The sequence below is a fragment of the Zonotrichia albicollis genome, chromosome 1 (assembly GCF_047830755.1).
Source record: "Zonotrichia albicollis isolate bZonAlb1 chromosome 1, bZonAlb1.hap1, whole genome shotgun sequence".
Classification (NCBI taxonomy): Eukaryota; Metazoa; Chordata; class Aves; order Passeriformes; family Passerellidae; genus Zonotrichia; species Zonotrichia albicollis.
The window spans coordinates 116,132,165-116,156,386 of NC_133819.1; the positions used below are offsets into that span (position 1 = coordinate 116,132,165).

Sequence of the window (24,222 nt, forward strand, 5' to 3'; positions counted from 1 at the left end):
TGCTTTGAACACAGGCCCCCTCCACTGAGAGAAGCTCCCTTACAGGGACTGATCAATCCAATTTTCTTACAGATTCCACAGCAAGCCTCCAGCAATTACAGGCATTGTACTTCCACAGTAGTTAAAAATCCCCTCACCTTCACTGACTGGAAAGGGCTTTAGGAAAACTACTTCAAATTTTATCATGCTCCAGTCTTGCATCCTTAAGCTACTAGATAAAAGCTAAGAAATATAATCAAGGATATGATTCTTTCAACTCAAGATCATCCTGTATCAATCACTGTCATTATTTGGGCTCTAATTTCATGAACTTTTCTTATCTTGGTTTTGCTGACTTACAAAATTATGAGTCAGAGCTGAATTTAGTAGTGGAAAATTTTATTAAATACATGTTTCAAAGTTTAATACATATTCCTAGTGGAAATTCAAATTTTATTTACACAAATTTATTTACAAAGCCAAGTTAGCTGAATAAAAATAGCAAGGAGCCAGAGCAGATTTCATTTCATCACCTCCTTTGGCCGTTTGCTTAGAAGCAAGTCCAAAGAAGGGAGTCTCCAGGTCAAAACCAGAATATTAACTGAAGAACCATGCTATTTTAACTACTTAGGATTAAGTTTACAAACCATCTGATTTCTAGGAATCAACAATATATAAAATAACTTAAAAACATAATGAACAGCAGATGAGGGACGTCCCACTTTGCATGAACCACACATTTGTTGTATTGCACTGAAGACATGGATTCTTACCCACATTTATCAGTACAGAAGACCATGATACTCCAGAATTAAAATATATCTATTTCTCAAATCACATACCTATATCAACAGTAAAACCACATGTCTAGACTCAAACTTTTATAGCTCTAAATTCAACCCTGGTTCAATTAAAGTTCTGTATTAAACATTTTTCTCTGTCAATGTGACAGCGAAGATGGCATCTAAGAGTGAGAAAGAGCTACCAACAGTTTAGGACTAATAAAGAAGCCTAGTAATTGCACACTTTGATTTATCAAATATTATTGTTTTGCTTTATGAGGCAACATTACTTATTTTCTTGAATAGGGTAAAGCCTCTTCATACTTCCCCCAGCCTTTACCAAGAGGTGAACTAGCAGTGGATGCTACTGTGGATTTCAGGTTAGCCAGCAAACCTCTCCTGGGTTTCTGCTGTTTTGACTCCTCTGCAAAGAAATTTTTTTTCCGTTCTTCAAGCTCCTTTTGCAGGGATGACACTGTTTCTTCAAGCTCAAGAACACGTTTAGCCCAGTTCTGAAGACTTTCCATTTCTTGGTCCTGTGAGGATAAGGCTGTGTTAAGCATGTGAACACTCCATGGTCTCTCTCTTTCATGCAGTTAATTTTCTGGCTCACATTATTTTATTAAACCCATAAACACCCTTGTTATTGCAGTGTCACATGGCCATTCACTACCCATTTCCTCTAATTACATCAAAGTAATTAAAAACCCAGCAAACTGCAGGGCTATACAATCTAGTTAGAGACCAACTCTGACTAAGAGGCTGATGCTAAAATGCTTTGCCACACTATGATAAGAATTGATGCTGTTCTAGGAACCAGATGAAGGTGGCTTCCCTGCCTTGCAATTTCTGAAAGCAAAACTGGGCAAATCAAAACTCTCATAGCATAAGTCTGCTAACCAGGACTGAGTAAATGCTTTGAGTTGGCAGAATACAGAGTGTTAAATACACCCTTTAATCTCTGTGGTTAGCAAAATCATCTTCCTATTAATAAGGGATAGGAAGGTCACTTCCAATTAAAGAGTTCAGGTCAAATAATTTTCAATCTCAGATTTAAACTAAAAAGTATGCAGAAAGTAATCTAATGTTCAAAGAAAGACATCACTAAGCAGTTATTATACCTACAGACTACAAGTAAGGCATAGATTCAAAGTGCCAAGAGTTGAAAATCTTGATTTTTTTGTTTAGGAATCTAGTTGATGTCTGAGGTCAGATGCAGTAAACTTTAGGAAGTCTCTGCTTTTGAAGGAAAGATGTCTATTTCTACATCAAACAGTTTACCTGCCCATATACCAGTTTGGCCACTTCTGGCAGGAGCAGCAGTATAAAGCCATAGATCCTTAGGCCTTGTTGCAGTGGCATTTGTGCACTGACACCTTGCTTGTCCCAGCAACATGCCTCATGATGAGTTCTAAGCAGTATTTTCTTTGCTTGACAAGAATTCATAACATCTTTAGATTATCAGGCTTTGTCAGCAGAGTCACCCCATTGACAGAGTCTATCACTTAAGTTGAAAAATGAGTTTTGTCTTACAAGATCCAGAATAAAGTAGTGAAACACAAGGGCTCTGAGCTCATAATTCAGGAAGTTAGGCACAGAAAAAATGCTAACATGAAAACAAATTGCTAATTTAACAGTGGTTTTACATGTAAAAATATGCAGAAGTAGCCAGTACAACTATAGTTACAAACCATCTTTAAGTTGTTTCTAAATCATTGACTAACCTTGAGCATGATTGTGTGCTTCAGTTGACTGTTTTCTTCTGCCATTTTTCTATAGCCTTCATTAGCTTCTAGCAGGGATTCATTTAGTTTCTGTATTTTAAGCTTCAGAGATTTTATAAGCTGAAAATAAAGCCCATACACATGGAAGTTCAGAACAGCATGTTTTACATTGATTTTGTTTATGACTAGAGCAGTGCAAACTGCAAGATCAAAACAAGAAAGTCTGCTTCTCTCAACCTCCTCTGTCCCAGCTCATCCTTTCAGGTGATAAAATGCAGCTGGAGCATTCAAAGGCTGTTGTGTTGAAGCCACTGTGATTTACAGAGCTGCCAATCAATGAACAGCAGCACAGATCAGGCTACATCTGGAACAGCCTGCTCCATTTCAGTAAGAGTGGTTAAAAGAACACTTTTGTCTCAATACTATTCACATTGAAGCACAGTTAGCACAGAAGGCCTCACCTTTCTGATGGGAAAATTAATGGATTAAGCCTAAGGCCTAAGAGGCAAAAAAATCTGAAGCAGAAAAATAGATGTTACTGTTGATTTACAGAGTTGCTAAAAAAACTCACACCCTTAGCCCATATTTAATGGCTGAATGGGAAGAAAAAAGTGGTGAATTACAAATCACACATGCACTGATCTTTGGGACAAAGCAGCAGAAAGGCACTGATGGAATGAACTGGTTTAAACCATTCTTGCTTCAGTTATTGCCAGGAATCAATCTCATAATTCTAGCACTTTCTAGCCACACAAAACCATCAATAACTGTATCCTCACAACAAGCATAAAAGCCAAACTTTCACCAAAATTTGAAAGTGACATGGGAAAAAGATGTAGAGCTCTCAAAACCAGTGCAAAACAAATCCTACAGCCACAGCACAAGACACTAAACTTGGTAAGGAAAAAGTTGTTCTTAGAGTATTCTTTCTTAATAGAAAGGGATTTAAGTTCATTTTCTATTTACATGGCTTATTAGAACCAGCTGGAACTATTTATCCAATCTCTGCTCATATTTGATATTAGAGAAGGAAGCAAGACTTATGTCTTCCCTTCTCCCCACATCCTCTTTAAACATGGGAAACAAACTGTATCTTTACAAGAAAATCACTCAAGGAATACAATAAAAATGCATATTTAATTATTGTTTTTCACAATTCCCACCTCTATATGGCACTCAGAGCACAGAGATCTTGTCTGAAGAACAGAGATATTCACCTTTACTTAAGTTTAGGGTGATAGTGGAGCTGAGTACTTCCAGAAAGGACTGCTTAAAGGCACTATTTTTTTATTTTAGGTCAAAAAATCTAAACTATTACTGGGTTCTGCAACTATTCCCCTATGCAGAAGCAGGCAGCATTTCAGGAAGGAAAGCTCTGAGGTCATGGCAGCAATATTTACAATAAATTCCAGCACAAAGCTAAACATACTTCCTTACTTCAAACTCACACCACATTCACCATGTCTTGTTACAGTAGCAAATGATTTTACAGACCAGAATAAAGCCAGAACAGTCTCTGGCAAAAGCCATCCACAACTGAGCAAGGGCTCTTTTTTGATAAGCTCAATGCCCATTTGTAGGAATCTTCATGCTTCTGTCTACAATGCACATCTTCAAGCATTGAACCACGACAGAGTTCACAATCATTATCGCCAGATAAATACTAAGCAGGAGCTACCTCTTCCTTCTCTTCACATTGTTTCTGCAATCCTTCATTGGCTCTCTTCAATGTGCTGTCTATAAGATCTATAAGAAAAAGAAGGCAAAAGAAAAGTTTGTTTATACACGTTACCAGGAGTAAACTGAACTTTGAATACCCAGATTACATTCCCTACCTCGTTCCATGTTATTCTCAGAAGCTGGAATATCTGAGCTCAGGTTTCCCAGAGCCAGCAGCCTCCCTGACTGTTCATCAAGTTGCCTTTCCAATTGCAGTATTTTCCTCTCTCTATCCTGAAAAAAGTAAGGGCATATGGTAGAATTTGTCTGCACTTCTGCTTGATCTGATGCATTAGTGCACATCCTTCAATTACATCACACATGTGTAATTTTAAATTATTTCACAGGTTATGATTAGGAAATCACAGTAAGGGATAACACTCAGGTCACAAAACATCTAGGAGGAAGTTTCTTTACAAAGGAGTCAACTCTTCCAGTCTGAGGGTTTCCAAACTGTATTAAAAGTAACCTTATGGCAGAAAGGAAACTTTAGCATGTCTGTGCTAAACATTGTCGCAAGTTAGTTTGCTAACTAAGGAAAAAAACACTTCACAGAGCCACATTTTAATCTCAAACTCTTTTCCCGTATCTGTCAGATTGCTGGCGTGGTATTTCAGAGTGAGAAATCAAACAAGTGGCATCATCAAGAGAAGTTATCCATCTAATTCTGGTTTTCTGAAGCTGCCCACTCAGATTCATGCTGTTCTCTCTTTTGTCAGCTAACCCTTCTACATCTCAGGGATTTCAGTAGTTTCTTATCTGACTTGCTACCAAAAGCATCTTGCTCTTTGAATTTTCCCTTATGCAGCCTCTTAGCCAGTACAAGAGCACTATTAAAAGTCTTTTTCTTCACTCTAATATAGTTTATAGCTAGGATTTAACACAGAAACAGAGTCCAAGTGAGGAAAAGAGACAAACTTGAAGGAGATGGAAAAACACAGCCCATTTCATAATATGGTGTTGCTTGTCAGCACCTGAATGGAAAGCTGTAAAAGCAGAAATATTTCTATACCACAATCTTTAAGAGAAACTCACTTCTCATGTCTTGAAAGGAACCTGTCTATCCATAGACTGTGATGGCTTATCAGTTCCAGAACAGGAGAGTGCAGTGAGAAAGCTCCTCTGGTGGACACCACAGCTGTTCTACTCTTCCACTAAAAACCTTCTGGAAACAACCAGACCCACAGAGCTCATCTGCTGCCTGCATGCACTTAACCATCCATGCAGAGGTTAGAAAACTGAGCTGCTCATAGCTGACCTGGCTGCATTGCAAAAGGAGTAGCAACTCATTAATGCCAACCCTGAGCAATTCTATGTTTGAGTACATTCAGGAGATTCAGTTCTCTCCTGCATGAAGTTGGATTTCTCATGGGTTTCTTATCCCACAATCCTCCCACCACCTCCAGACCAGTTATAATTAAAATAGGTATCCTGTAACAAATTCCCCATCACCTTTTCAGAGCAGCATTTTAATCTACATCCTATGATGCCAAAGTTCTGTAGAAAGCCAGACTCCTGTGTACATCACTCCCCTGGGTGTTCCAGTCATTGCACCACAAAGATAAAGACTACTTGGATTTAACTGAACTGTGCCCTCAAAAATCAAGAGGTTTAGGTGTGCACTACAGGTGGTGCCAGAAAAAAGACATCTGGATGCTTATGGTGAGCACTGAATACAGAACAGCAAGGCTGAACTGCTAGTTATTTTCCTTGTTTAGTGTTACATTCAAAATCCCAGAAGGATTCTGTTAAAGAAAAGCAAAATCTAAAGAGCATACTTTAATGGCAGTCAAGTCATACCTCAACTTTCTCTTGTTCAGCTAGAAATTCTTCTATGGGAACATAATGCTCTTCAATTTGTTCCATTGCACACATATATGCATGTTTCTTAATGGCCTCTTTATACATTTCAAATTTGCTCTCAAGTTTTTCTTCATAGCTGTCTTTCATGTCTTCCAAGCGGTTGCTGAAAAGAACATGTTGGGTATGTATAATATAACTTAGTTATGTATAATACAACTAACTTTGCATTCCAGCTAGTGCATTTGGCTACATGTATTCAATTGAGAATACTCAAGTTATTTCTCTAATCAGAAATAGTGAAACAAAAAGACAAAACCCACTTTTTTCTGTTTAATCTCAGTGATCCTACAGACTTGCACCAAAGTGTAACTTCTACTTGGCATATACCAAAGAAATGCTATAGAAGAACACACACGTAACACCTGTCAGAAAAAAAATTTATAGAAATTAAGAAAATCCACCAACATACAGCAACAGAAGTGACCACACCCTTTTAGATGTTATATTTGAAATATGCATCCTGGGGCCATCTTTCACTTTGGGTTTTGGTTGGTTTTTCTTTTTTTCCATTTAAGATAAATGCCAAATCCATTTTCATAGAATCAGAAAATGGCCTGGGTTGGGAAGGACCTTAAAGATCATTTAATTCTCACATCCCTATTGTGGGATCTCACATCACTATCGTGGGGAGGGACACTTTTCACTAAACCTTTCCAACATGTCCTTCAAACACTTCCAGGAATGGGGCACCCACAACTTCTCTAGGCAACCTGTTCCAGTGCCTCATCACACTCACAGTAAAGAATTTTTTCATAGCAACCAAGCTAACCAACTCTCACAGTTTGATTTCACTCCCTCTTCTCCTGTCACTACATACTCTTGTGAGAAGTCCCTCCCCATCTATTTTTTCAATACTTTCCACATTACTGTCAAAATTTAAAAGCATGCCCCCATCAAGGATGCAGAAAATCACCTCAACAGAGAAAAAGCATCAATGTTAATTCATCTGTTTGGCCAAAGGCAACCAAACTAATTTGAAGCTAGTGAAGGGGTTAAACCGTAGTGTGCTCAGCTGGCAACTTGGTGTTAATTTTTTAAACAATTCAAACAACAGGAAAGTGATTTAAAGAAGAGTTTAGAGGAAGTAAACTCAACTTGAGGAATCTGGACTTGAAAAAAAATTCCTAAATTAACATCAGTGCAGGGTTCATAATTCATAAGACAATTCATAAAGGCACAGTAATAGATAGTAAACTAAAAGTGGCTCACAAGTCATGCAGGGAGCTCAAAAGAGCCTGATTCAAACTACCTTAAGCACATGCATACATATTAACATGACAGAGTGTGTTTTGGAAAAATAGCCTCAGTGGGGTACCTGTAACAATCTTCCACATCTGCTAAGTAGCAATAACAAGCCAGGACAGGCTCCAGTAATTACACATTCAGCAGAGGAAAGTTGAACAGAAAACAGCATTACTTTTTCACTGAAAATGGGAAGAGGCTGATCTGAACAAGTTTAATGTTCTTTCTTCCCTTTCCTTCCGAGGTTTTGAAATTGTGCAGCCCTGTCCTCTCTACATAACACAACTAGAAATGTCCTGAACGTACACCTGTATGCACACACATCCACATGTGTGCATTTACACACATGGAACCCTCTCAGCCTCAAAGCAGGCTGCAATGGGACTTGCCTCCAGGCTTCCTCTGTTTCCAGCAGCTGGCGAAACATTGCTTCTGCCATCTCCTTACGGATCTTCACCTCCAGAAGGAGCTTACTGCGCCTTTCTGCAGCCACCTTCTCCTTTAGGTCCTCTGCAGCTCTCAAGAGGTCCTAAATTTAAAATATTTCACTTCAAAAACCAAGACTGAAACACATATTGACATTCATCTCAAACAAAATATTCATACAGGCAGACATCCACAGAGGGTACTTTTTACAAACTTATGTTTTTTGGGGGCCTGCACCAAAGTTTAAATATTTTCAAATGTAAATTTCTACTGCAAATACAGCCTGTGTGCATCTTGATGGTGTCCACTATCAAAAAGTTCACGTCTCTTTTGACATTTTAATATTAGTTTGTACAGCATAACTACATAAAACCTACTTTATTTTTACAGTTTATTGCTATTAGATTGTTTATCTTTGGTTTTGAAATGCTGCATCTTAACTTGTTACTGCTGTTTCAAAAAAAAAAGGCACAAAAAATTAAATTATATTTTAAAAATATGTACTGCTTCCTTGGTCTTCTTGTTAGGCAATCAGTTGAATTCCAAATTTAGCACTTGACCTAACTAGAAAGCCACAGGGCATCCTTCCACAGCTACATTGAACTAGGCCACTCAAAGTCTAGTCAGTCTGACACTGAACAGAAACTTAAACTTCCCATTTGGTGCAGCTTTCAGCACATCTCTTATGCTAAAACAGTATTAGAAATAACAGAAATGCTTTCTTGGGTGCAGTTCTAAGTAGACATGCATTTACCTCATGACTCAGAATGGTGATGTCCACTTCCTCTTCTGCAGAGGTTTCAGCACTGTCAGCAAAGTCATCTACAGATGTGTTAGCATCAAAGTGCATCACAGGTTTGCCATCACCTCCAACTAGCTTTGGTGGGAAATAACCAAAATTTTTGGGCAGGATTGTCTGGACAACCTGAAAAATTCAGAGATTATTTACCAATGCTCTCAATATTGTAGGTATCAGGATATCAGGAAGAAGTGGCATTAAGGCATTGTTTTATTTACACAATATTTAATGATTACATGCATGTCAACAAAAGCTTGCATGCCTTTTAGCAGAATAAAGAAGAATCCATCAATGTAACATAATTCTTACGTGAACATAAGACTTAGGTATTCTAAAAAGAGTGAAAATGGAAATATTATCTGCTAGCAAACTTAGCATACTTGTCTAGACAGGTGGTTTCTCTTCCCCTAAAATATAAGGGTTTTGGTGTAGTTTCCTGCAAAGTTAATAAAAAGCAGAAAATCCCTGCAACATTTGCTCCTTCCTGAAACAAGATGACAAAGATTCAGAAATTCATGTTATTTACATAAAGACTTTGAGTAACTATGCCACAGGACAGCATATCAGAGAAGTTTTTCTCCACAGTACACACTTATAACAAAAGTCACACCTGAAGATAATCAGAAAAATCTTCCTCTCTGAGATCATATTAGACATACTATTACAGATTTGTAACAACATGACAGAAATCATCTGTGGCTCCAGACTAAAAAATTACTGTATTTCTGCCATGAAACACAGCATAGCCCACCATCCCACTCCCTGCGAGAAGGAGTTTCAAGGAACTTCAATGAGGTTGAGGCCAAGCATCAAAGCCAAGTCCTGAATTCAGGGGGAGATTGAGACAGAGCAGAATGAGGCCCCCATAATCCAGGAGGAAATGGTCATTGGCCTCCTGTAGCACATAGACACACACAGGTCTGTGGGGCTGGATGGGATCCACTGAAGGAGATGGAGGAAAAGCTTGCCAAGACACTTCTTTTTTATTAATTATTTGCATTAATTACTTACTTCAGCCAAATAGGAGCAATGCAGTTGCAAAATGTCTCATTTAGACTACAGAAGGACACTCCTTTTACCACCACCAACTGTCCAAGAACTGAACAACTCATCTCGTGCAACAGATGTTTAACTGCACCCAGGTTAAGTAATTCATCAAAAGTTTGAATTGAAACCCTGCATTTGCTCAGATATATGGTATAAATCAGTCATATCTGAAAGTGTCTTGTGCTTTACACAGAACATCAGTGGTGTAGAACTGAACAGTCAAACAGCTGCAGTTGTCTTAACTTCTTACCACAAATAGGTTTGAAGATGGGAAAGGCTACTAGAAGCCTTTTAGAGAGAGGTCATATAGAGAAGAACTAATTTGAAGAATCAAGAATCCAAATCACACTAAAATCCATAAAACCTGATCATTTCACAAATTACTGCTAACAAAAAAAAAAATTAAGAATACAGAGAAAGTAGATATATTCTTACCTGTCTGGCTAGAGCTGAAAATTTCATTACATGCAGTGTCTCATCATATGTGGAAGAATGCTGATTGATGTTTACAATCATACAAGCTTTGCCTTTCCCACAGAAAAATGGCTGAAACAGACGAGTCAGCTTACTCTCTCTGAATGGAATGTAGCTTGGCTTCATCCTCAGGGAGGGAAAAAATTGAAATTTAATTGTGGGAAAAAAATTATATTGTGGGCTATTGTAGCTCACATTAGTTCTGTTTCTCTCTTTCAGGGAAGATGTCCCGTAGGATGCTCATATTTAAGCCTAAGTGATTTTACATCAAAGAGCAACCTCTTGCTGGATTTCATAGGCTCTCCAACAAACTGAACTATTTAAAAGTAGCATATTGTCTGCATCACAGTTTCCTAGTGTTCCAAAGCAGATGTTTGAATAAGCCAAAAGCTAAGTACAGGTCATCCATGAGCTGCCTGACAAATATACCTGACAAATATTATATATATATAATTATATATAAAAATATATATAATTTGCAGGTGGAAGTGAAGAAGACAAAACTGAAGCTCCATACAAACTGTATTGTTCAGATTCATACACTAAAAATATGATGGTAGTTTACTGCAAAGTACCTTTTTTTGCTCTCCACAAACACCAGTTATGGAGCACTCTGCAGGTATTACAGTAACATCCATAACAAAGACTTAAAAGATTTTGTAGATTTCCAACTTTCTCTGTGCTAACTGCTTACAGAAATATAAAGGGATACTTCGTGTTTCCACCTAAAACTTGTCACTTACTTTGGGTTTTGATTTTGCTTCAATGCTGCAATGCACTTTCCAAGGATGTGAAGAGAATTATTAATATTTCCTGCTTCTTTCAGTCTGTCTCCAAAGACATGTGTCTTATTACACCTCTCTGAACCAGCCAAGTCACAGAAGGACAACCTGCATGAAAGAGTTATCCAGAACACACACATGAAGTCCTTCCCATCTCATCTTAGAGCTCTTTGCTCGGCTATAGAATTATTTGCTGCTAAACTCAGGCCACTGAATTGTCCCTCATGGCACTATAGGTTACAATCAGAAAATCATCCTGGATAATCAAGGAATTCAATAAATTTCACTTTATATTAGGAAAGCTGTTGAAATACAGGAAGTTCTGAAAATTGGATAACTTATGTGACCATACCATTACTCATACATAAATTTATTTAAATAATTTGTAAGACCATAACCTTTCATACAGCTAAAGTAAATCCTATACAAATTCTTAAGGCACCCATTTCAAATGTATGAAAGCCTTATGTTCTTCATCCTTTCCAGCACAAGATGAAAAGCTTTTTTCTTCCTTAAACAACATACAAACTCTGTCATTCACCTAACTGCTGATGCAAGTTTTTCCAGGGGGATCCACTATGATAGAGAACAGCAAAAAAAATACAGATGAAGTAATTTTCTCAAGTTATCTTTTCTTAAGAGTATTTATCACTGTAACATCTGACATTTAAAGGTGTTATCTCACAGTGAGGTATATTTATTACCATCCCTGCTCAGCAGAGACAAGGGAGAAAGCAGTAGGAGCTAGGATTGAACTAAAACATTCTGTTACAGGCTGTCTTCATTTTTCTGTACCAAGCTAAATTAATCAGAAGAAAGACAGACACACCATCCCAAAAAAAGGTATCTAAATGCCTTCAGGCCAGAAGATAAGGCTGCTTCCCCTAAACCAGAAAAGAGCAGAGGCTTAAGAGTAAGGACTTACCACTGCTCTCACAGGGTGCACTTACATTGGCATTTTACATTAATGAGAACAGTGTTTCAGCAAATCATTTGATGGTCCCTTCTTACTGTACATTGGACCATGGAACAGTCTGAGATCATGCCACCAGAATTCTTTTGGGATGACAGATTTTAATTTACATTCTAGGAGCACACCAAATGTGCTGTCACAAACATTTGGCCCATGAAGTCCAGTCTGGTCCCAGGGCAGAAAGACAGATGGGCACAGCTTGCACCTTGGCCCTTCAGCAGCAACTGCTGCCCTCCAGCTGCAGAGATCACCCTCTGTCAGCCAGGCACTTCAGTTCTGCTTACCAGGACAGATCACCTGGTGCTGCATGGTCTTACTCTGCCACCACCTCCCCATAATGTGAGAAAAGACACATTTTCCTCAATTTACACACTACTGACAGAGCTGCTCCAGCAAAACCTTAGAGTAGGAGACAGGAAAACACTTCTGTGCTTGTCCCTGTTGAGCTTCCAGTCAGTTTATGTGCTCAGTGGAGTTCTGATTTCCTCCTCAACTCTCGCAGAATTTGTTTATTATTAAAAAGTTCAGTAGTTTGGCATGCTTACACCTTAATTTTTCCAAAATATTTACATTGCTAGTAATGACATGAAGCATTCACTTACTCTGATACTCCAAGAACACGAGGCTGATGCTCATCAGTTAGCTTGAGTAGCCTGATGGAAAATATACTGTGACTGGAATGGAAAGAAACTCTTTTTAATAATCAGTTATGAAAATTGAGCAGTCACTGAAGCAAAGTAAAATTTGTATGCTACAGAAAGCTCAGTGCTGAAGAAAGGACAAAAATTTATTCACTTGTTATCTTGGTATATTAGTTACTTTTGCAATGCATTCATTCAGCAGCAAAAAAAAAAAAACCTGTATTTTATGACTTTCTATTTCTTTTCACAAAAGAAAAGGAAAAATATCACATAAAGCCTACAAACTGTCTTGGAGAAAAACACAAGTCAGTTCACTAAAGTCTACTGATCAAAAGAAGAATAGTCATGTAGCCACTTCATAAAGAAAACCCTTGGCAGTACCTGAACTCAGCAAATCTGAAGAATTAACTTAAAAACAAAGGGTGGAGGGAAGGAAATAAATTCAAGTTTTATAGTCCTGTAATTTTGCCTACTTCAATATGCACAGTTACTCGTTTGGTTTCAAAATAAATATGTTTTCCAAAAAGGTTGAGCTTGTAACACTTGAAAAATCCAGTAACTCTGGTTTAGACAGCAATCCACACAGGCAGTAGGCATGCTGTCTGAAACCAAAGAGAAAATTCACAAAACCAGAAGTGCCCAGTTTCTCTGATTCATCAGGAAGCACAGCACACAAACTTCTTTGGTATATTCCTTAAGCAGTGGGCATTCTAGGCATAAAACTCTGTAAGAAGAGCATGAACTTTAACAGCAGCTGTCTTTAGCTAATACAGAACAAAATAACTCTTGCTTTTTACAGCAAAAAGCAGGCTTAGTAACACTATGATTGTATTAGCTAAAAATAAAACACAGCCCTTCCACACTTATAGGACAAATTATTAACAGGTTCATTAAAATCAAGAAAGGAGGCACTTTCTATTGAAACTAGACAACCCTTCTTTATTTCCATCAAAAGCCAGATTCTCCCTAATCCCTGTCCAGAGCTGGATAAAAAGGTAGGGGTTTAATTCTTAAGATACCAACTAAGCTCAGCTTGAACACAGCAAGCTAAAAGCATCTAGAAAGTCAAGCAGCACAGCAAGACACCACATGACCTGACCCTTCCTATATCCCCCAGTGGCAGGCTACAGGTTTCCAAGAATTATACTGCCAGTTATGAAAAATAAACCAGATTTTCCTTCAGCATCCTCACACAGCCATTCTCACTCAGCACCACTAGCATTTGCCAAGATGCATAGTCCTGTTGGCACTCAGAAATGAACATGATTGGATCTTTTTAGTTGTCCAAAGACATGAATAGCAACCCAAGTGCAGCTACTACTAGTCACAGGGTTCTCCTGGTTTTCTTTCAGAGACAATTTCATAACAAAACCAGAATAATCAAGTGATGTATTAAACTATTACTGAAGAGTGGTTCATTTCACACACATTCTAAAGTGCCCTCTCTTCCCCTCAAAAGGGACAGAGTATGCTTATAATTAGAGGAACAAACCTTCTACTTGATTGCTCATTCATTCTAGTACAGGCAAAGCTTCGGTTCTTGTTTCCTATTTTTAGCAGTCTGCAGCCTTCTTCAGTGCTCTGAACATTAATCCACTTTAAATCTGCAAAAAGAGATCTTTCACATAGAATTTCTGATCATCAGAGAAATTCAGTGCAACTGCCCAGGCCATAAAACAGTGTTATTACCTTTAATGTAACAATTTCCTCCTTGGTCCTCACAAATCCTTAAAACTCTGCGCCTCTGAGGTTTTGATGTAGATAAAATAGTCAATAGGTCGTACACATATTCATTGTAAATTTCACAAAAGGAAATCCACACAGATGCTTGTGTTCTTTGCTGCATATTGGTCTTATGAATGTCAAGTGGAACAAAGCTCTTCTCTGCTAACCCAAAAGAGAGGAAGAGTTCAAAGATCAACTCATTGAGAGAGTTTAAATCAGTACATAGAATCTTATAAAAGGACCTACAGCACCTGCTAAAGGAGAAGGCTTAGATACATCTGTGTTGTACAATTAAATATACATGGATAACTTCAGCTTTATCAAAAAATGTTCAGACTTCTCAGCAGTCATCTGTTATAAGAATATGCCCAAGTTCTAAGCTGATGGCCTCACTTTATCACAGACTTCCAGCAATTTACACATTGTATTTGCAAAACTAAGTCTTCCTGCTCCCCCCAAAAGGAGTGAAACTATCAAAATACTTTTATATAGTTGCCCTTTCTCCAGAGGAAGACAAAAATTTGGGGAAAATCAATATGTATTTACTTTGCAGTATAGTAGAGGGATTTTTTTTTATCCATTGGCAGTAACCCACTAATATTTCTTAATTCACATTATGTTTTTCCCACACATGACAGTTTTCCACTTTACCTAGGGAGTTAGAAGGGTGATTGTCAGAAGTACAGATAGAAGAGTCCAACTTCACATCACAGAAATTTGTTATGGTATTTGAGATGCTCTCTGTCTCCTTGAGAAAATAAGAGACTATTAAATCCACATGAACAGATGATAAGAAAAGCAGAAGTTAAAGATGACAGCAATTCCAGTACTTCAGATTTAAATATTGAAGTGGCATTAAGTGTTAGGCCACCCTTACTCTGGCTGAAAGTAAAAGGTATTTAATAACACTGAACTATAATCAATAAATGCTCTTTCCACCACATGAATTATTGCTTGCTGTTACTCCCAACAACCAGTTTTAGTGGCCAGTTGCTGCTAACACCGGAGACTTAACTTCAGAGTCCTTGGAGAAAAAGGATTCTGCCAGACTGCAACAGCTCAGAGTGTCTTTACGAGCCATTGACCAAATCTGAACAGGGCTTCAGCCACCCACTCCAGGAGGAACTGCCAAGGTGGTAGGACTTCAGTTATGGCAAAAAAACACACAGTGTTGGCTTAATTTAGACTGAACTAAAAGGCCATGAAAAAGAGACAACAGCATCTTTAAATACAGTTTCTTTAAATACACACATTTACTGAATTTCTTTACACCAACAGAACTGTTTTAAATTTGCCAAGATTCGCCAAAGCACAGCCTTGAAGTTACCCCAGGAAAAACTAATGTAACAAAGTAGCAACTCCCACTAGAGCCAGGCATCTCCACATAGTACCCTTCTCTCCTTATTTTATACGCCCCTATAAATCAGGACATTCACTCTGATTTCTCTTTCCTCACAGAGGATCATCCTGCAGTAGGAGGGAACAGATCCAGAGAAGCAAACCCTAGTGTTAGTGTTATTCAAATGCAGTACTAACATGATCATGGACTGACTGCTGATGCCAATGTTACCCACTTGGTACACCCAAACCAGAATCCTTACAGAGAGGCACAAAGCCATAATTTGAGATCTTCCATTTTTAAGATAAACAGGCATAGAATAGAATTACAACAAAATCATACAAGTGACCATTTTTCAGAAGCTGCACTGTCTATATGATTGTGTTTCTTGAGTATTACCAGCCTAACCACAGCAGGGGTTCTCTTCATTGTTTGTGAAGTGCCAAGCAAGATATGGGACTGACACACATGCATGTCAAAAATGCAGAAAACTCAGCGCCACATGACTTGTGCATGTAATAAGTTTTTGTAAAGGTATTGTGAGAAAACTGAGTGAATTAACTGTTGCTACACTGCTTTTCAGGTGAAATACAGAAAAGAGCGTGAGGATGCTAAAAACAAGTGGGAACAGGAACTAACATTGTTTGTCAACGACAGAAGCTGACATTTAATAGAAAACACAATAGGTGGGAATAGGAATGCAGGTAAAGCATCTTTTAATCCAGTAAAACACAGTATTTAACCCCTTCAAAAGAACCAGGAAAGGGAAGGAAGGGAGGGTAAGAACCATGCTAAGCAAGAGTTGTTGCAGCAGTACCACATACAGAAGGTAAACAGTGGGACATTAAGTGCTGCAGTAACTCAGAGCAGTTAAAACTGGGAGAATGAAAGGAATAGCAAACTCTTTCTGTGAGATTTGTAAACTGAGCCTGGAAAATGAACCCACAGAAATCCATGTCAACTAAAGCCAAGCCCACCAAACTCTATCTGCTCTCAAATCACAGCTGAGGGAGCATCCAAACAGTGATGCTATTCATTCACAAGCTATCAGAACTGGGGATGGTTGAGCTATCTCCATGGAAGCATTGTAACACACAAATAAGGTCCTGCCATGTAATAGTCTCCTGATTCAGCTTTACCAGTCCTTCCTGATGGTGGAGTGTTGCTCTCTTTGCAGTACAGTGCATCAGCATCTAGATCACCTGCTGCAACATTCAGTTACTAAGCTACTACTAAGTAAAAATGTGATTTAATAGAAGGAAATATTTTTATTGAGTTGTCTTCAAAATATTGACCTTTTGTTCCAGACCATGGGCTCCTGATTTTTCCTTTCAAGGCTGTAGCTTCCATAAAAATTGTGAAGATATTTACTTACTGTCCTCCTAACCATCTCAACTTTTCTTTAAGATGCCCTCCTCCTCTATGTGCATATACACTCAGAGACACTTTCAAAAGAAATATGTAATCTTTCAAATCTTTCAGGTTTTTCATCTGAGATATTTCCTCAAGAGTTAACCAGACTCAGACTAAACAAAATTCTGGGTTGCAGGATTTAAATAAGCAACAAAATTTAATGTGGAACTTAACATATGAATTTGAATCATAGGAGGATATTTTTTCACAGTTAACTGGAGCACTTACGGTTAGTGTTAAAGACCACAGAAAAAAGAAAACGCAATCATTATTTCTGTACATCCCAGAATTAATTTAGAGTTGCTTTGAATGATAACCAGCTTAGCCTACTGCATTCTGGGATTAAATGCACATAATCAACGTTCAGGGGAAAATTTTCTGAGCAAAAGGAATTTGACAACAAGCAAACTGCAGTTGGACTTAGAAGTATAAAATAGTCCCAAGTACATGGATGCCCATTTTCTGGTAAGAATTTCTCATCATAGAAACACAAATCACTAGATAATAAGAACAGGAGGGTTGCCACAGTAAAGACTTGTCTATCCTACCTACAGCCTTAGTCACATACTGTCCCCTAAGGCAGAGAGGAATCCTTTTAGGACATTTAATTTTGTGGCATCTTCCCTCACCTGCTGAATCAGAAAACTTCTTTATGAGGTTACATAAATCACAGGTTAATAAACTTTTTAATCTGCCTTAAGACTGGCTTACACCAAAAGGGGCTCTCCCTGCCTTCTTCACTGCCTCTGCTAAGACAGTGCCATCATCTCTCCTGAGCTAGGTACAAGCATTTGAATGACTGCACCAAGATCCAGCCTGGGAACCCAACCTGCAAGAAGAGACACTTAACAAAAACCAGGTTTTACTTAGGTCGTGTGGCTCTCAGACTTTTCAAAGGCTACTGTCACCACAGTGTCAGACCTGCTCCTCTAAAGGGGAGACTTCTCACTAGAAATTGAGATTTGGCTTTGTGATGGTTTTTGGTTTGAACTGTGTGCTGTAGAAAGTTCTTCCAGTTCACCCTGAGCTCCAAAAACAGCCAATTGTCTTATTATTCCAAAGTTCACCAAGTATGCATACTGTAGATTTTTATATATATAAGAATCAATAGTGGAATAGAGACTTTTAAAACTTTCTGTCTTACAGAACAGCTTTAAGAAGCATTTGGTCACTGACCTCTTTCAGTGATGCAAGAATAGCAGTTTTTAAGGCTTCTTCTTGCTTAACTTGTTCATCTTCTAGTTTCTTAACATCATTGCTCAAATATGGTTTGAAGTTCATCTTCAGGTAATGTCTTCCTCTTATGTGGTTAAAAATCACATCAAGTGAGCGAGGTAAAATACCAAGATGTTTTGAAGTCCCTTAAAAATATTAAAAAATTAAGTGTAAACATTCATGAAAACTTGTCATTGGATTTGACTTGGGTTTTATACATGCAAATATTTTATACCTTGGATAGTGAATGTCTTGCCTGCGTTTGTAACTCCATAAGTAAATACCAGTCCATTCACTCCATTAATGTATGCTCTTATGATATCTTTCATTGAACCTTCAAAAAATTCACTCTGAGTAGTTTCTGGCCCAAAGACCTAGGATAAGGGAAAGAACGAAAAAAGAAGTGACAAATGGCACAAAGTTTAATAAGCCAAAATATTATGTACTGATTATTAGACATGACTGATTTTTCAGAACAGGTTGGGTAGGAGACACCAGCCTCATTTCCTGTCTTGCCTGAACCCTTCTGATTCAATGTTTTCTGTTGGGTTCTCACAGGTTGCCTGCTTAATTCTGAGGGGCACTCAGGCTTGCACTCATTTTTGAATATTTTCCTACTCCTAAAATAAACTGCTCAGAATTCTATTGTGCACATGCTGTTCAGTGGACATTTTCAAGAGCTCTGCTGGTGATGTGAAACTCCCTCCTCACTCTTCACCAGTTACCCACAATTGATGAGAAAAATCAGCATTACAATGGTCTAAGTAACTCAACCTCTAGAACTGTTTATCTTTTGGCCCTGTAAGAACAGAACTTCTTGCAGCAGGCAAAGCTACTGCAAGAAATTTGAAAGAAATTTGCTTTCAGAATAGAAGGTTTAAGCAGTTAAGCTGCTGTTCTTTCAAAAGAAAGTTACTAAGTACATGCTTACATAAATTCCTACAAACATAAGGTTTCTGAGATAAAAGGTTCTGCAGGAACAGCAGAACCACAGTAAGTTTGTGCCTACAACATGTTTCTGCAGCATCTAACCAAAGAAAACCACAGATCAGCCAAAGAAGCCTCCTTGTCTCATCTAATAGGCACCTCCATTGTAATACAGCTTTCCTGACAGCTTATCAGTAACTAATAAGCAGGGTTTTTAAAAAAAAAAGGCAAGTACCACATGTAATTAAAAGGAAAAAAATCACGTTGCATGACATAATACAAAATTCAGCTTTCATTATAGTGGAAAAAAACAAAACCAAAAATTTGAAAAAATTTGGCCTACCCGAGAAAAGGTGAAGCTGTGCACAGCATGACCAATCCCTCTTTCACTGTTTTTCATTGCAGAAGACTCTTTGGGTGCATTAAGAATTACTGTCTGTGCGTCTTCAATAGTTACACAACCCTTAAAAAACAAAACAGGGTAAACTAAAGCACAGCACATAGTTATTCAGGAGGAAAGTCAATTGAAGAAAAAAAAAAAAATGAACACCCCCTTCAACCACCCCCAAAGCCAAGTATCTTCACCCATTTGCCAGAGCTACAAGAAGTCCCAGAATTTACATTAAATGTTAAATTTATATTAAATTATCATCTCAAGGCATGGTCACTACAGAGATATTCACTTCACATGAAAGCCAGAGTACAAAGTCAAGGCAATCCTTTGGAGTTTCCTAAGAACTAAAAACTTTTACTGACATTCCTTCCAGCAACTTTTCCTTGGGATCACTTTCTAAACCCTCATATTTTGTGATCAGCATAGTCACTACAAAAACAAAGTTACCTAGAAATCTACTGTTTTTCCACAGTCATTTTCAGTATGAAACAGCCTAAGAGCAGAATTAACAAAGTAAAGTAAGTTACCCTTTGGTTGATAAATAGTGTTACCAGTAATGAAGGAAACTGAATTAGTTTCAAGTAATTTGATTGCTATTTTCAATTAAGTAAAGGTGAAACACAATTACCAAACACTCACTAGCTTGATAAATGTAGAATGCAGTGTTGAAAGAAAATTAATTTTATACCAGATAGGCTACCAAAGATGCAAAGTGAACTCCCAGTATAGCTTAGCAATGTCTTGATGCATCATCTGAAAAGATTGATTGTAACTTATTCTGACACTTATGTTCAGAGACTGGCCAGAACTTCTAAGATCAATAATCCACGTGTGTATGTACACAGGAAGTGCTGCTGTTCCTAGGAGCCTCAATTAACAAGTCTGATTATTAACTGATATAGAAGCTCTATGCCAGTAATTAACAGGCACAGACCTCATAGCAGCCTAAGGATTGCACACAGGGAAACAAAAATGGGCAGGCACTGATCTCTTCTCTCTGGTGACCAGTGACAGGACATGAAGGAACAGCCTGAAGTTGTCAGGGGAGGTTTAGGTTGGATATTAGAAAAAGGTTTTTCACCCAGAGGATGGCTGCATACTGAACAGGCTCCCCAGGGAAGAGGTCACAGCACCAAGACTGACAGAGCTCAAGAAGCGTTTGGACAACACTCTCAGGCACATGGTGGGACTCCTGGGGCTGTCCTGTGCCAGAAGTTGAGCTCTGATGATCTTTGCAGGTCTCCTCAAACTCAGCTTGTTCTGTGATTCTGAGAAGCTCTAAGAGACTGCTGTCTGAATTCAGACCAATCTCCTGCTCACCGTGCCAGGCTCTGAACCTGTACAGTCTTTAACACTTCTCCCACATCAGCTGGGACAGGAGTGCTGGTCAGATGTACCAAACCCCAGAGAGCTACAGAATAACCCAGGATGTGCAGCATGTGCCATCAGCTGCCACCAACCTCACAGAAGCCTGTGAGTAGAGGCCCAAAGCAGTCAGCTCTGCAGAGATGGAAACCAGTTTATAACAATCCACTCCACTTGTCTCCCCCAGCTAACCCTGCAGGTAAGCTGGCAGGAGCTGCACCATTTCTGGCACTGAACACATCACTTATATCCAAAAACCACAACTTCCTACTTTCCCACAGGTGACTCTGGAGAACTGCTGACAGGAGTACAGAATTTCACCCAGAGCTCTTAAGCTTTTCTTCCATAAATCATTATTTCTATAAGCATCAACTGATCAGTTAACCTGTTAATTGTCTTTGTTTAAAGCATCAGCCTGTAACTATAAGAAATAGGTCTTGGGTTCTACTTTTTTTTTTTTTTTTGTGCCACAGATTTGGAACAAAGGTGCTTTCCAGAAAATTATGAATGGCAAGGAGGAATAAGACCTAAAAATTAAATTTATCTGTTTGATTTAACAATTAGGAAGTGATGCTAACTTGATTGTTTTCTGTGGGCTTCTTCCATTTGTTACCAACAATTTTCTTATTGGATTCAGGTAATAGTAAAGAAAGTAGAAAACACTAAAAATGTTGAAGATCTTTCAATCATTCTATTTTTGGAGGCTGAGAAAAAAGCCTTAATCCCATGCAAAACAAATTCTACAGGAAAAGGTTGGAAGTTCAACTATTTCAGCCTGAACTACATGAAAAGAAAAAAAAATTTGGACAAACTTCAATGTTCACTTTTTCCTCCCTGCTTTTAAGAAATGTCTCACTCCAAAGAGGAATGCACTAAACAACTCGTGAAACAATTTGATTTTGCAAATCAGTTTACACTTGGAGCCAGCTCAGAGAGTGGAATTTGCCAAACTGGAAGCACTGTGGAAGTACACACTATTCAAGGAGAGCTAAGGAAAGGCAAAGGGAAGTGGGGGGCAAGGCAGAGGGGAAGAATTATCCAAGTGAAAACAATACAAAGGTTCCAGCTCTGGTAGATCAAAAGCAAGAATGTATTTTTAAAAAGCAATTTACAAGAAGCAAATAAGAATTAACATTAAATCCTTCTTAGAGCTCTGCAAGCTGACCTCTCCTCAATCACAGAGCCTGCAAAGACAAGGGCTAAGCGATATGATACAGAGACCTTGTCCTCCAAAGACAGCTAAAGGAATTCTTTGCATCAGTGATCACATTGAGGGGAAGGAGAGCACTTCTAAGTGTTTGTACATGTGTGTGTATAAAACACTGAAGCATCTGAATCTGACCATGTAGAGGTTACAGAAGATTTTTGAGGTTTGAGCAAGAAGTCACCAGGATGAGGTAGGAGATTATTCAAGCATTTCAAAGAAGCTTTAGGGTCAGATACTCAAATTACACCTAGAATTGCATAATCTCTTCCATGGAACTCCTTGGTATCTTGAGCACTACAGAGAGGTGACACCAGATTTTAAATAACATACCCAGTGAAACTTTGAAGAGCTGCAGGTGTGCATGCCTATATCATACAAATAATTAAAAGTCATGGGCGTGGGAAAAAAAAATATTGCATCTATCCAGATGCCCAATAATTCTACATAAGGGCAGTACATGGCTTATGCAAAAGAACATTCTGCCGTTCTGCCTTACAACACTATGTGTTGTTCAGAGGAGGAAAAAACCAAAAAACACATTATTTCTTAGTTCTACAACAAACCTGGGATTCATGGCTTTCAAGCTCTGCTACAGAAAAGGGCCTCACTCTCAAGAAGACTTTCAAAGGTTCATACACCTATTAATTAAAAAGAAGAAAGACACAAAACACAGTTATAATTGCCACTTTTTAAGCAGAACAGCCCCAAATCATATCAGCATACCATCTGATATGGTGTTTCCTATTTTATATTAATGCCTTACATTTTCCTTTTATGTCAAGTTCAGACGCTAAGCTTTTATTCGCCTCTTTCCCTTCTACTGTCCTCAAATAACCCTTTAAGTGTGCGCCCTCCCTCCCCTCCCTTTAGCATTCTTTCACGACAAAAGCAGTATTTTGATTTTACAAGAGCACACTATCGGAGGCACGAACTGCAGTGCTTCCACCTTCTGGGCTCCCGCTGTACTGAACTCAAGCCGTGTTAATTTAACAGCTGCTACCCAGCACTTTATTTCCTATGGAGCATTAGCCCTGACTGACACATTTCCCAACCCCCAGAGACTGCTTCCTCACCACCACCCAGGCACCAGACCCTCATCTTCCTCACAGCCACAAGCAGGAAACCGCTCCCAGTTGCTCCGGTGGCCTTTTCCATTTCCCAACCATTCTAGAACAGCCCCGCTTCCCAGGTAAAGCACTGAGAACAGGGAGCATTTTAGAGGGATCCCAGCACTCCTTCCTTTCGCAAGGGGTTTTTCCCTTCACTTTGGCAACATTTCATTCAGCAGATGGAGTTACCAGAGTTCTCCGCAGCCCAGCTGTGACCAGCACTGAGCAGACAAAGTGAAGCCACCTGAGGAAAAGTCACCCAGGAAACAGATCCCTCTAAAATCACATAGCTGGGTATATTATCTTCTGCTCGAGCACAGTAGAACATTATAGACTTTATGTCCAAGCACCTAATGAGCTTTCACATTAAGGATCCATGTATTTTTTAAAGCTTATTAAAGAGAACAGTACAGTCTCATTACAGTCAAATTGCAATTACTGAAGCCCTTTACTTTTTTTCCCTCAAAGTTGAGCACATCAGATTTAACATTGACCATATGTCTGCATTTGGTGCAGGCTATGACCCGTGTGTAAGCAACAAGAAATAAGCAGAAAAATCAAACACATTTTAGGGGAAGAGAAGTACAGCAGTTGTCACCAAAGAAGCATTTATTAAAGCTTAAGAAAAACCAAAAATCCACCAAAAAAATAACCCAACGTGACCAGAATACACCTTGCGAATGCACCAATGCACACCTGCTGTTCCTCTGTATTAGGCAATACTGTTGACTCCAAGGGTGATGCTTTACCCTCTACACTCAGAAAAGAAACCGATTCCAACACATCGCACACTTCCGTGGGAACACAGCCTTTCCCCTCATCTGCCATCGTTCTCTGCAGAGGAACTTAAAAGGAAAGAGGAAAGAAAAAAAAAAAAAGGCAAAAAAGAAAAAAAATCACCAACATTTTCTGAGAGAACGGACAAAAATACACACGGACCATAACAAAGATGTTATGCCAGCTCGTATATAAACAAGCACTTCCGAAGGCAATCTAGAGAAGTTTGGGGAGTACGACCTTTAAAAAAAAAATAAATAACACCTGGCAGGTTACACTAGGAAAAACACTCAGGGGAAA

At 38.6% G+C, this 24,222-nt stretch overlaps 1 protein-coding gene across 1 annotated transcript; it reads right to left on the reverse strand.

The window, feature by feature from the left end:
* Nucleotides 1-419: 419 nt before the first annotated feature.
* On the reverse strand, nucleotides 420-23,973 carry LOC102071208 (kinesin-like protein KIF20A). Its single transcript, XM_005479309.3, is given in 18 exon segments — nucleotides 420-1,297; nucleotides 2,486-2,605; nucleotides 4,164-4,231; nucleotides 4,321-4,438; nucleotides 6,005-6,170; nucleotides 7,699-7,838; nucleotides 8,490-8,660; nucleotides 10,017-10,182; nucleotides 10,799-10,945; nucleotides 12,413-12,484; nucleotides 13,944-14,055; nucleotides 14,141-14,335; nucleotides 14,828-14,924; nucleotides 18,105-18,289; nucleotides 18,379-18,517; nucleotides 19,414-19,533; nucleotides 22,600-22,674; nucleotides 23,842-23,973. Coding segments are annotated over 18 exon segments (2,499 nt in total). The 3' UTR covers nucleotides 420-1,021.
* Nucleotides 23,974-24,222: the final 249 nt, after the last annotated feature.